The 14,239-nt window shown below is 33.3% G+C and overlaps 1 protein-coding gene across 1 annotated transcript; it reads right to left on the bottom strand.

Moving 5' to 3' along the window:
• Nucleotides 1-8,519: 8,519 nt before the first annotated feature.
• On the bottom strand, nt 8,520-11,141 carry LOC107491412 (gibberellin-regulated protein 14). The gene is made up of 4 exons (XM_016112262.3): nt 10,993-11,141; nt 10,820-10,852; nt 9,723-10,041; nt 8,520-9,006 (listed from the first exon to the last, which is right to left on the bottom strand). The coding sequence occupies exons 1-4, from the start codon at nt 11,050-11,052 to the stop codon at nt 8,822-8,824; spliced, it is 597 nt and encodes a 198-aa protein (XP_015967748.1). The 5' UTR covers nt 11,053-11,141; the 3' UTR covers nt 8,520-8,821.
• Between the last annotated feature and the right edge of the window lie 3,098 nt (nt 11,142-14,239).

Genomic DNA, 14,239 nt, shown 5'->3' with positions numbered 1-14,239 from the left:
ATTAGAATTTATTTCTAATTACTATATTATCCCTATTTTTAATTAAAATTACTAAAATGCCCCTAACCCTAATTTTCAAAATAATGAAATCCTAACCCAGCGATCCGTTACCCGACCCGGTTCCCTTTTTTCCCCACAACCCAGCACATACACAAGCCAAACCCTAGCTGTGAAGCAGCAGCTGCTGCAACGTGAAAGAAGGAACGAAGAAAGAAAGGGGAGCTGGGGAAAGGGGCTGCCGATCTGAGAAGATAGAAAGGCACGGCGTCGGCGGGCGTCACTGCCGCCGCGCCGCCGTGTTGCACCAGGGAGGATGAGAGTGCGAGGTACGGACAAGAGGGGGAGAGGGTCGCGCCGCCATGGTTGTCCAGGGAGAATGCCGGGGATGGAGATTCGCGTGCCGCCGGAGCCGCTTCGTCACCGCGATTGGGGTCCTCACCATCGCCGTTATTGGAGGTCTGTGAACAGAAGGGAGACACACAAGGAAGGAGGAGCCTTTGCCATCGCCGTTCTGGCTCAGCCCGGCGTCGTCGTCGATCCCTGACGCCATTGATGGAGGACGCCATCGCGAGGAGAAGCGTCGCCTCGCCGCCGTCGCTGGTGAGCCCAGCCGCCGCCGATCTGGTCCGAGAGAGAGAGAGAGAACGCGAACAGAGGGCAAGCTGGGGAGCCACCGCCGCTATTTGCTGTACCCACAGTGCTCCCTATCACCTCCGCCGTCTGGAACCGCGCCGCCCTGCCTGTCTGCCGGAAAACCTTGATGCCGCCACCTCTGTTGCCGGAAACAGCCACTGAGTCTTCTACGATGGTAAGCTCTAACCCTGCTTTAGCTTCTTTACCCGTCAATTTCTCCATGGGCCATGAGAGTTGTTGCTAAGGCTGGTTGTGTCAGGAGCTTACCGCGAGTTGCCGTCATTCTGGTCACTGGCTGTGACGTTGGTGTTGCTGAAATCCACCACTGGTGCAACCGCTACTTGGTTCCCTCAAGTTCGGTAAGCGTTTTGTTTGGAAGAGTCCTTTAATCGCTGCTTTATTATCATACACTGACATTTTGCGGTGTTAATTGCTATACGATTAAGTTTCGATTGTTGTATGTTGCGATTAGAGTTGTTGAGACCATTGCGAAAGTGGCTTGGAGCTGAGATTTTGGTTGCCGGTGATTTCGAGTCAAGGCGGAAAGGATTCTATGACGCGTTTGGGTTATGGTTTTGTGTTTTGAGGTAGGGGCGCTTTCCGAAAACTATAGTTTATTATTGGAATTATTACATATGGATACTGATGTGAGATATGGTGTATTTAGTGATTGCATCTGCTTTATGTATTATTTGATTGACTCGAATGATTATGGATGTTGGTTTCGCTGAATTGTTGTTCGGCTTTGTGAAATGTAATGTTTTGAAGTTGATTCTTTAAAGATTTGAAATTTGAGTTTAATCCGCTGAGGATTAATTGGATTTGAGTAAATTGTTTTGATGATTTGAAAAGTCGAATGCACTTTTGAATTCAGCCTAGTTTACTTTAATTGATTCAGTTTTGGACAAATGATTTGTTATTGAGCCGTTTCTTTAAAGCCTTGGAAATGAGTTAAATCGATTGATATTGAGTTAATTTTGAAATAGTAACCTTGAGATACGCCACTGGGGCGATTGTTGGATTTAGCATGCTTTGAATTGATTTCTGGTTTTGTGTTGTTGAAAAGGGATGAGGAACGGTTTAGTTGGGACCCGAACCGGGTGGCAAAAGTCCAAGTTTTAGGGCATGTGTTGCCGAAATTTCTACAAAATCCTAGTCTTGTTTGAAAAGTTATTTAAAAAGGGCTGGATTTGAGAAGTTGTATTATTTGATTTATTAAGAGAATATTTATGTTTTCAAGCTTAATTTATTTAGTGAACCTTATGCCTTGAGTTCGACTTATTTAGAAATGAACTATTTTTACCGTTTGAATTACTGAAGGAAAGAATGATGCTCTAATATTGATTTCAATATAAAAAGGAGCTTTTAGTGATTTCAAAGGAATCTAGACTTTTGATTGAGTAATTAAGTTTGAGGCATTTTGGAAGAGTTAGAAAAATGGGTTCCAAAAAGAAACATGAAAGTGGTTTGATTTAAATGAACCGATTCCGTTTCAAATGAGTTTATTTTTGGACCGGGTTGGAACTTGTGATTTTGTATGGTTGGTTTCATAATAAATTCAGTTTTATTTACTTGAACCGAGAATCCATGATTTTAAGAGTTTCAATGAATTTTAAGGAATTGATATAGTTTGACCTTCCCTAAAGACTTGGGACTCTGCCGAGAAGCTTTTATTATAAAATCTCATTGTTGGATGGGTGATTTTGAATACTTTGAAATAAATCCTTAACTTGCCATGCCATGGTTTTGGATGTTTTGGAAAGAGAATGCTGAGAGTGGCTTTGTTTTAAAAAGAGAACTCACTTTGAGTAAATTTGGCTTATGAGTCTGAGATGATTCGAGAAATGAGATCTTTAAAGCCAAGGCTGAAAAGAGTTAAAATTTGATTTCAAAGTGAAATGGCTTGAGAAAAGTGAGTTATGGCTTAAATGCCGGTTTTATGAATTTGATGATGTTGAATGATGGAAGTACTGTTTTTGTTATGAGCCGGAATGGCTGTGTGTGATATTGATTTATGGCTGATTGCCGAATGAGTTATAAGTCGTATGGCTGGCTATGAATTATGAATTTAAGCCGAAGGGCTGTATTTATTGATAAATTGGTTGGTTCTGGATTGAACCGTGAGCCAGGTGGCTGAGATGGATGGTGATCCATGATTGAATATAAATGCATGTATGCAATTGAATGATTTGTGAATTTAAGCCGAATGACTGAGATGAAAGTTGTAAGCAAGTATGCTTGTGTTTTCTCTCTGGTTGTAAGGGTGACAGGGCACCGATACCCTCTAATGGTGACAGGGCGCAGATACCCTCTAATTGCGACAGGACGCAGATACCCTTTAATGATATTAATGCGCAACAAAGAGACTGTGCCCGGGTTAGCTACCGGACACGTCGGGTTGGCTTGATAACCGACAGATGATATCATCAGCCACTAGGGACAGGCATGCATCATATACATCTATGTGACATTGTTTGGGTGTGCATATTATACTTGGTTTGCCTATGTGATTAATTGCTAATTGTTCTACTTGCAATAACTGTTTGTTGTGCTTGCATCTTTCTATTTGTGTTTGCTACTAGGACTCTGTTGGACTGTGGTGATTGGTTGATGGTTGGATTGTTTGGGCCTAGGGCCGTGGTTGAAATGAGATGAACCGATGGTTGATTTTGGTTTTGTGTTTCTGATTTGGAATGAAGTATGAAAGGCTATTTTGTTTCAATGTAGATAAACTGTTTTGAAAGGCTTTTGAGTTTTTGAGATTTGAATGGTTCCTCTTTTAGAAAAGGTTTCCGACCTTACTTTTATTGTAAACCGTTGTTTTTGAAAAGAGGCATAAGATGGTTATTAATCACTGGTACGGTTTATCTTCATGTATCCTATTACAGTAATTCCCAAAAACCCTTTACTGAGAACCCTTTCGAAGATGATGTTCTCACCCCCCCTACATTTTTCCCCTTTCAGGATATGGGCACAGAAGTCACGAAGAGTTTATTTATTTGTTATTGAGATGCTCTGTATTGCTTTAGATTATTATTTCTGTACCCTCGCCTTTATCTTGATATATTCTGTAAGAGGGATAGGGATTGTATTGGGTAATGATTGTAATATTATTTATATATATGTATGTATATATATATGGATGTACTCTTTATGAGTTTCTGTAAGTTGTATGGTATGTATGGATGTACGTTGTATAGTAAAAGTATTTTTGAGATGCGGTTTTGCGGTTTAAAGTTTTAAACAGGCTCATATTTCAGTATTAAATAGTAAAAGTGTCGTCGTAATGTCCGAGCTATCAGAGTCGCGCAGCCGGAAGCGTGAGCGTTGGTAGTTATGGTGTTATAAACTGATGTTTGGATTGAGTGTTATTGAAATTTGATTACATTTCATGCTAAATTTTGTTGATAAATTGATATTTTAATGAGGTTGTGTTTCGTTCAGCCTGAAAATAGCTAAGACTGTGTCTTTAATGATAATATTGAGGGTGTTATTGTGTACATAATTGGATAATTTTGGCGAGATTTAATGGTCAAGATATTATACTAAAAAATTAGAAAGAATTGAAAACCAAAAAATCCCGAAAACGGATAAAATTTTAAATTAATATTTTGATAACAAATGAAGCAGGATTTCGGTTTTTTTGGAGGATAAGAAATCAGTTTAGAAATTTTACTTTGACAGGGGTAGTTTTATTTTTATAAAAAGACTAAGGTTATATTTATAATTATATAAATTTTTGAATATTTTGGACACTAAATAAAGAATAGGGGCAAAATAGATATTTTATTAAAAATTAGGATTATTTTTATAAATATAAAAATAAGTGAAGGTTCAAATATAATTTTATAAAATATTGAGATTAGAAATATAATATTAAAAAGTTTGTGATTTAGAAAGTAATTAGTAAAAATTTAAAAATAAGGTTTTATAAATTAAGTTTTAAAAGGAGAATGCAAATGTTATTTTAAATTTTTATTCAAAATTATTCATTTATATTAAAATAAATTATTATTTATCAAAGATAATTTATATTGTGTATGATATGAAGGAAAAGAAGAAGACCGAAAAGTAAAGGAAAGAAAGATAACTAAAGGGATTTCTGCTATAGGAGAGTAGAGGACAAAGATAAAGAAAAAGTTTTAAAAGGCTGTCTGTCACAGGAGAGCAGATGTGACCTTGTTTGGGTCTTAGTGCCAAATGTATAGTGGAGACGCCCATACACTGAGAACTGTTTTCCAGATGTAAGCATATTACAATACATTTAAAAGTCACAATATATGTGGCCTAGCCGCAAGACTTATATGCACGCTGTATGCATCTGGAAAGTCATATCTGGGACTGGTACTCGGGTAATGTCGGGAGCGATAGGCAACCGACACATGAGCTTATGGCATGTACTAGGACTAAATATGCATCATCGTTATTTGTACATTTGCATTTGATTATGTTTGCTTATCTTGTTTCTCTGTGATTGTGCTATTTATCTTATTGCAATTTGTTTGCGTGTTGATTTGTTTTTTGCGCTATTGTTTCTCTATGATTAGGAACTGAGGTTGTGATTGAAACTTGCTTTAAGTTTGAAAATTTAAATATGGTAATTAATTAATAAAGAAAAAATAAAGATAATATTTCCAAAGATTTAACAAAATAGTTTTATTAAGTTAACTATTTGTATTATCTTCATTATTGTTATGGCATTCCCATTTCCTACTGAGAATGTGTGGTTTGTTTTCACCCCAAAATCTTCCACCCTTTCAATGACACAAGTTCGAAGACTCAGTATGAAGTTGCAGACGGTTAGTAGATTTACTTATGATTTCTGTTGCTTTTATAGAGTTCTCTCATCCTTGTTGTTTTAGTTTTTATTTTATCTAGAGGGATATGTATTGTATTCGAGTTTTATACTGAATGTATTCGTATAGCATTTATTATTATTAGTAATTATGTGATTATTATTACTTGAAGATCTTTGATACGTGGTTTTAATTAATTAAAATAAAATTTTCTAGAATTTTTTTAAAAACTGAAACGCAATATCGACGTAAAGGCTCAATATTAAATAGATAATAAAAGAAAACAGGTTTGTAACGCCTTACTTTTGGTACGATCACGACGTACTGGAACTTGGGTCGTTACATTAATTCAATTATTTTCATTCAAAATTTACAACTCTAATACCATTGCAAGCACAATTAGAATAGGTAAAGTAATTTTATAAGAAGCTGTCTTTATCATTGCAAATAGTATGACATTTGAATTTGATCTTAATACGATACTTATGGTAGAAGGTGTTGAAGAATTTGAACAACAGACGGACTCACCCGACAAGGTTATTGTCAGTTAACCAATTTTCAAGAATATGAAAAACCACACTAGTTTTGATGAGACATGGTAATAAACTGATTTAATTTTCTTTTTGTATTTTGATGTGCATTTATAATTATATTGTACTAAATTCATACACATAACATTCATAAATTCATATACATAACATCCATAATTACATACAATTAATATCTAAAAATTAAATTCATGTTTATTAGATATTACATCTATACATAGATCATTATTAGTTATTGCATAAGTAACTATAAAGTTAACACAGATATTTTTAAATTTTATCATAATTGAATTTAAAAAAAAATGTCAAATTCTTAAATTAGTTTATTCCATTGATAAATTTATTCATAACATTCATAAATTCATACATATAACATCTATAATTTCATATTAATAACATCCATAATTTTATACTTATAATATTCATAATTTCATATATATATAATATCTATAATTAATAAATTTTTATAATTAATATTATCAAATTTTAAACTATACGTCTTATTGTATTCTTCAAATTATCTCATATATGAACTAGTAGGTCGTGATTTTAATTATTTTAATATTTTTTTAATATTCATATGTATGCTTATTTATTGATTTTAATATGACGAGTTAATAATTATTTTTAAATTTTTGTTTATATTTTATATTTTATATTTTATTTTTTATTTTTTAACAATAAAATAATAGATAATAAAAAAATATATATAGAATAAAAATTTTAACTAATATTCTTGCATTGTAATTATTCTTTTGACTACTTATCATTACCGTTTTAAAATTACTTTAGTTTATCTTTTAAATTTTCAAATCTACTCGCACTCAATATTCTCATGACCAGTTTCGACTTTCGAGACACACTAGAAGAGAATGGAATAGCTAGGGGGATGCCACTGTCTCCATAGTCGGTTGTTTCCCATCGCCGTCGTTGCTGGCATGGTTGCCATTGAACCAGAATGGAGAGAGAGAATAAGAAGAGAGACGAGGGAGGGAGAGAGGGACTGGAGGTCGCAAGGGCGACGGCGGTGGGTACTGCCGCTGCTGCTGTCACCTTTGGGTTTGAAGGACATCGCTGAGCTACCACTGTCAGTGCTATGTTGCTCCTGCTCTTTCCCGCGCTGCTATTCTGTCTTGTTTGTCACCGTTGTCGCCATTGCTGCTGCTGCAGTTATCGTTGCTGCTGCCGGATCTGGTCGGAGCCACCGCACCATCGTTCTAATAACCCCGTTTCACTTTATGGGTTGTTCTGCCCATATTTCTACTGGTTCTCCATTTTAGTGGATTGGGAAAGAAACAAAGCTTCTTTTTTATGGTTTGAGAGGTTGAAGAAGATATTGAAGAGTAGAGAGAGGGTGCAGAGACGTAGTGGGAAAAGCATGGAGGCAGTGGTATTTGGGGAGTGGTGGATTCATGGAGAGAGAGGAGAAAAAAAGAGAGGACCTTTATTTTGTTTTTATTTCTTTTAATTAATAAAAAATTAAAAGTGTTTAAATAATTTTGTTTGTTTTATTTTTATATTTATTTTAAATTAAATAAAATATTAAAATATAATTTAATATGATATATTTTATACTAAATGCAAAATAAATTTAATTTAATCTCTGTCTTTTTGTGTCTGCTTCATCATTTCTATTTCTCTGTATGTTTTTTAAATGTAAATCGAAAGACTAATTAAACCACAAAAACAATCGCAAAAGATTTTATCTATGCTGATAAAACTAATTATACAATTTCAAAACTAATTAATCCAATACTCAAAAAATACTTAAACTATATGACAAATTTAACTTCTGTATATATAGCTCAAGCTTTCATTTGCGAAAGGCAAAAAGTGAGCACTAGCTAGGTGCTACCATATACTAGTTTCTAGTTGCTTTAATTATATTTAATTAAGTCATTCTGACAGAGGTAGATGTCACGATTCAATACTACTGTAACTTTCATATGGTTAATTCAATCCATGTCTTAGACAAAGGACAAATAAATACAGGATCTGGCACCGCCATAATTTGATATGATGCCACAAAGATGGTAAACAAATCTACTGAAAAAAAATTTAGTTACATGGTGTTTTAAGGATATATTTTAATAATATAATAATAATTTTTCTAAAACTTTTTACTTGCTTAATGTATTAAAAAAAACTTATAATATTCTTTTAATAAAATATTTTTTTATAACATTCTTAAAATATTTCTTCAGATTACGTATTAGCAAAAGGCTAAACAAAATAATCATTATTTATTAATGTCATCTTCACACCTATTATTGTTAGGGTGGCGTAAAATTTAAAACTGTAAAATACAAAAATATTTTAAAAAATTTATTTTTATTAAAAAATAATAAAATTATTTTCTACTCTTTTAAATATGTTTATTTCTAAAATATTATTAAATATACTTATCTTAAATAATACAACATATATGATAATTATCACAGTACACAAAATTCACAATTCAATCTTATGTGTGTAGATCAAATTCGATTACTTTGCGAATAAGATCCATATCTACAATTTTTGGATCGGATTCAAATTCGAATAAACACCTATAAAATTTTCCCATAATATAACATATGAATATATATGATTTCATCCGGGTACACAGATATCAATTCCGCAGAGACAACCCATCAAAGTGGTGATCAAATAAAACCAACGATTAAATACACTGCTTAAAGTTTAAACCACATGATATATAACTCAACTTAATTAGTTGAAATAATACTAACCAAAAGTTCCACCTACTAATCAACTCAAACTTAGTTACTAGCAGTAACAAAGGAAATAATAATTAAAGTAAGGCAAAGATATAATATATGGTTTATGGAGTATTTGATTATTCTAGGGGCACTTGGATCTGTTGCCATGAGTGACCATATCAGTGTAGCATTTGCCACATTTTTCGCGGTTACCGTAAGTTCCAGGGGGCACACATTTGCAGCGCTCGCAGCAAGTCATGCATGCTCTCATGCACACTCTCGTCCTTGAGTGCAATTGGCACCTATAACCACATCGTGGCACGCAATCTACACATAAAACACAGAATCATAAATAACTAATAAATAAAAAACAATGGTATACATTGGTATAATATATTTAATTTCGTTTACAATAAATATATTTATCAAAATTTTAAGGGTAAAGTATATTTTTTGTTCTTGAAGTTTAGTAAAAATTTTAAAAATACTTTTAAGTTTTATTTTATTTCAATTTTGTCCCAAAAGTTTTCGATTTGCATTAAATATACTCTCGACGACTAAATTTTCAAAAAGTTTAAGACCAATCCAACAGTAATGCATGAAAATTATATTTGATTTGCTTGTATTGAAGACTATTTTTATGAAATCGTTGTTGATTTGGTCTTAAATTTTTTGAAAAATTAGTTGTCAATAATATATTTGATACAAATCGAAAATTTATAATACAAAATTAAAACAAAATAAAATTTACGATATTTTTAAAATTTTTGTCAAAATTCAACGACAAAAAGTATACTTTACCCAAATTTTAAACTTTGCATTCCTATAAAAACTTTCATAGTTGGGAACCTTATCAGGTGTCCTACACGTTGGTTAAAAAAAATTAATAACAAGGATTAAAATTGAAATTTTCTTAACCAAAAGTAGAAAAAGAAATTTACCGTGACTAGAAACAAATATTACAACATTCAAGGATACCAAAACTTTTTTAACCCGTTTAATTCTGGAATAAGGACTTTATGGATTATGGTTGGTAGACTTACCTTTGTTTGATTTAACTATGGGAGATGTTGGTGGTGCTGGAGTGGGAGTAACTGGGGGATTTACCACTGGAGGATGATAAGGTGTGGGTGGAGATATTACCTTGGGGGGTGTTGGAGTTGGAGTTGGTGGTGGGGGTGGTGGAGGGTAAGATGGAGATTTCACAAATGGAGGAGGGGGTACCTTCACTACAGGGGTATATGGTGCCTTAGCCTTGGGTGGTGTGGGTACTGTGGTGGTCAATGGTGGAGGTGGCGTAGTAGTACCCGGTGGCTTTGGTGGTACTGACGTGGCACCTACTGGAGGTTTTGTATAGCTCACCTGCACCAAAAATTATATATATTAAACATATTTGTAACATATTTCAAAAAAGGATTTATTTGTTAATGAATGTTTAAATAATAGTTAAAGTACTACAATAACATGTTCTAATAGAAAATATATTTTTTCTAAATTTTCTATCCATTAAATGTATATTAACAGTACATTGGAAATTATTTTTTTTTTGTAATATTATCGGTGGGGACACTAGTTAATTAATTTCTTTTTAAAAATTGTTATCCATGCTCATCTACCTTGTAAAAAGAAAGATGCATGTGGAGATTTAGCGTGCCTAATAATAAAAGTATTGCATAAAATATTTTCTATCTTTAAGTTAAGGAATTAATGGTTGTTCTTTGTTTAATAGAGATGAGGAGGATGAGAAGATTAATTTGAAGCTAAGTGAAGACTGAACCGGAAAAAAAAAAAAGAACGATTTTTTCTTATGATTTTTTATTCATGCAAAGGAAATTCGGTGAAACATAAAAGTAATGTGAATATACTTAATCCGATCCCCTCATTCTTCGTTTTTTTATGTCGGTAGGCATTATTATTTATGCAAATAAATATATAGTAACAGTTGAGAGAGAGAGAGAGAGAGAGAGAGAGAGATTAAATGAAGAGAACACAGCATTAATAGTATATATATTTTGTAAAATTCATGAAAGTCCAGAAAATAAAGATTTTATAATATTAACAGCGTATTAACACCACACAGGAAGTGAATAAGTTATGAAATGAAACTTAAAGCTTTAGTGTGAAGTGTGAACATACTCACCTGCATCTTGAGATCTTCATTATATGAAAAAACCTGCATATGAAGATAAAAAAAGGTGGGATTTTCAAGTTAATATATAATGCACAAGAACCAAGAACATAATTTCTTCTGTACAAATGATGAGTGAGCGTAAAACAAAAACAGTGAACCATATATATATATAAGAGGAGTACCTTACTAGTAGCCATCACAAGAAAAATTCCCAGAAGAAGAATGGACTTATTGAAAGCCATTTCCAGAGAAGACGGAAAGGGCTATCGCTAGAAAGGAAAAATGGAAGAGGATTCAGGAGTAAGATGCTAGCTGTTGCTAAGAAGCAACTGGATCTTGTGTGTTATATATACAGGTCAAGGTGGGAGACGGGAAATATTAAATAAATATTTTGAGTAATTACTTCGTGTGTTTGTGGATATATACATAGGGTGGATATTATAACGAAAATTTTATAATTGTCTTCGTGTAAAAGTATTATTTTTTTAATTTATTTTTGAATAATAGATTGTATGATTAAATTTTGATATTTATAAAAGTGTTGTCTTTATTTAAAGTGTAATTAAATAAATAAGTTATACTTTTAAACAAAATATCTTTATAAAAAAATATTTTTATTATTTTTATTCGAGTAATTGCCTATATATATATATTTTTCGATTTGGTAAATTTTATAGGTAGTTACTTTATTTTATATTTAGTAAATAAAAAAATATATTTGTATTTTTAATCTTGAAAAGATGATTAATTATACTTTTAAAAGCACTTATAAAAACAATATTTAAATTTAAGTTATGCTAAAACTAGATGTTCGGATCATAATTTGTGAGTCAATTTATTAATTTCATACTATTTAATTAAGATTTAATTATTTTATTAATCTCTGTAGTTTTGCAAAATTTTTAATTAGATTCTTATATTTTTAAAATCAGTAATTTCACAATCAATATTTATATCGCTATTAAATATAATAGAAGCTAAAGATTATTTTTATTAAAATAGTAAATGCATGTCAATTATTTGGGTTAATTTTTTTAGATATTGGATAAAAATTGGTGTAATCCTTTAATATTGGAAGTTATGGTGTTTTACAAAATTATGGAGACTATAGAATTTGCAGAGTGCGAATGGTCAAATTAATGTTTTTTTAATTTATAAAGACAATACGCAGATTACGTATTGTATTATTTTAATATTAAATTACAATACACAGTCTGCGTATTGTCAGTACAATATGTGTTCTGCGTATTGTGCTTGCACAGAGCAGCGCCCCCATAACACTGTAAAACTCTATTTTTTGTAACATTAACGTAAAACTCTCTCCATTCTTCCATATTAAAATAAAAAATCCAATTATTTGTTCATCAAAACTAAATGTACAAAGTAAAAGAAATCTTACATAACAAAGTACTAACCGAAATAAAATAATTGTCAACTAAAAAAGAACGAAAACAGGTCCTAGCTAAGGATTCTTGTAAGCATATGCATCATTCTCTTAGTCATCCCTCTCTTTCTGTGCCAATAGTGTTGCCAGTGCTTATGTCGGTGCTGGTGCAACTGATGATGATCCCCTTCAGCAGTGTCGCTGCCATCAATACAGACTGTATCTTAGTATATTGGCAGATCCTGCCTCATCTTGTATATTTGCTCTAGCTCTTGTTGCATGTCAAATTTTAGCAGGTGACCTCCTCCACCACATCCTGGTTAGCTAGGCGAGCAAAAAAGTCCTATTATTGCTACTCATCCTGGTACAGATGTTGACCTTGTTTTTGTAAGCTCTGAGTCAAATTCCAGACCTGCTTGTGAAGATCGGCATTCTGGGAAGCTGGAGGAGCACTGGTAGCTGACCTAGAGGACCCCCTCCTTAAAGGGCCTAAGTGAAGATAGAGTCTCGCAGTACACCGCATTAGGATCCACCAACACATAACTAATCGACTCGTGCCCTCATCCTCATTCTGTCGGGACAACTAGGTTGCGTCCTTTAACTTCTAATTGTATAATGTCTAACACATAAAAGGATTATAAGTTATGAAATAAAAACAAGTCACTATTGTTTAAAAAATATTGTTATGAAATAATGACAAGTTGCAATTAAGTCGCCAGATCGCTTGTCCATATAGAGTTCCTTGTTTTCCTTCTGAGTGCGAGTGTACTTGAAGACTTCATAATCAAGAGGAACACAATCCAACAACTTTTCTTGAACATTACAAACAAATAGGCTAAAATAACTAACAATTAATAATAAGGTATGTTCTTGCCTGATTATCCCGAAGTATAGCTCGTCCTCTGATAAGGTCGGTGGATTTCTAGAGTGAACCAAGATATACGTCGGCAAAGGGCGAACGGCGAGGATGGGTACCTGCAAAGGCACTCAGACGCTCAAGTTAGTGCAAAGTGGATAATAGATCTTTATTTTTGGAAGAAGTGACATACCTCTCTTAGCTCTTCCCGTCTGCTTTATATTAGCGGAAAAGGTCGGCCGTTTTCCTTTGGTCGTAACGCCCAGGAAGAGGATTAATTGTAAATCCGACTTTATTGATTAATGGTCGTTTATGGCCATTATGAAATCGTCGGTTATGATTGGATCTCAGGCGTTACCGAGCTATAACTCGTAACCGATGTTTACTGGTCATATCACAGCCCCCAAGCTTGACCTGTTTTTTAAAGAGATAGGTTGAGCTTTTATCAAAGGCGAGTTATAGCTCGGTACACTGTGCCCCCGGATCAGCGTAAATCTTTTAAAGTAACTGAAAAGATTGGCTACTGTAATTATTACCCAAGTATCGATACGTGTAAAATTTTAATTATTACTTTTTCTAGATAAGTGCAAGTTCCAAGATTTAATTTTAACCGTTGGTAGTGTGTTTCATTTAATGGTATTGATGCTTATCATAGATTGAAGAAGTTAAGCAACCAAACGGTTAGCATTTTTCTTCCTGTGCCAGATTCGAGGGTTTTATCCAGAATCTTTTAAACACTATGAGTACTAGAGATTAGTAACATATCTATTTCTGCTTATCATATCTTTTCTTATATTCCTCTGAATCTATCAAAAACAATGAGTGAGAAGAAAGTAAAATCGTTGCCCAAGGTCGAAGGCGACGAGTCGTACGACTGGGTTGATGATGATGTAAAAATAAGGGCTTCTTTATTTTTTGATAAGGATAGTGTTAAGCAAGTTAATATGGCTAGGGTAGTGAAGCCTGGTTTTCGCTTGAAATTATTGCCATGCAATCGTTCGGATCGCATTTTTCACAGAAAAAAGGACTTCGAAAACTTCTATATGTATAGTTGTGTCTTAGAAGAACTGAGAGTCCGGCTCCCATTTAGTCAGTTTGAGTGTGACGTTTTGAAACAAATGAACTGTGCTCCGTCACAGGTTCATCCCAATGGTTGGGCGTTCATAAAGTGTTTTCAGGTTTTGATGGA

The sequence above is a fragment of the Arachis duranensis genome, chromosome 5, assembly GCF_000817695.3.
Source record: "Arachis duranensis cultivar V14167 chromosome 5, aradu.V14167.gnm2.J7QH, whole genome shotgun sequence".
In the NCBI taxonomy this organism is placed as follows: Eukaryota; Viridiplantae; Streptophyta; class Magnoliopsida; order Fabales; family Fabaceae; genus Arachis; species Arachis duranensis.
This window is presented reverse-complemented; position numbering and strand designations above follow the sequence as displayed.

What these genes read in the sequence shown, in the direction of transcription:
- LOC107491412 (XM_016112262.3), bottom strand. Translation starts at nt 11,052, where the DNA reads ATGGCTTTCAATAAGTCCATTCTTCTTCTGGGAATTTTTCTTGTGATG. An exon ending in TTGTGATGGCTACTAGTAAG is followed by an intron (nt 10,853 to 10,992) that starts GTACTCCTCTTA and finishes CTTCATATGCAG; the next exon opens with GTTTTTTCATATAATGAAGA. An exon ending in CATAGTTAAATCAAACAAAG is followed by an intron (nt 9,007 to 9,722) that starts GTAAGTCTACCA and finishes TTTTATGTGTAG; the next exon opens with ATTGCGTGCCACGATGTGGT.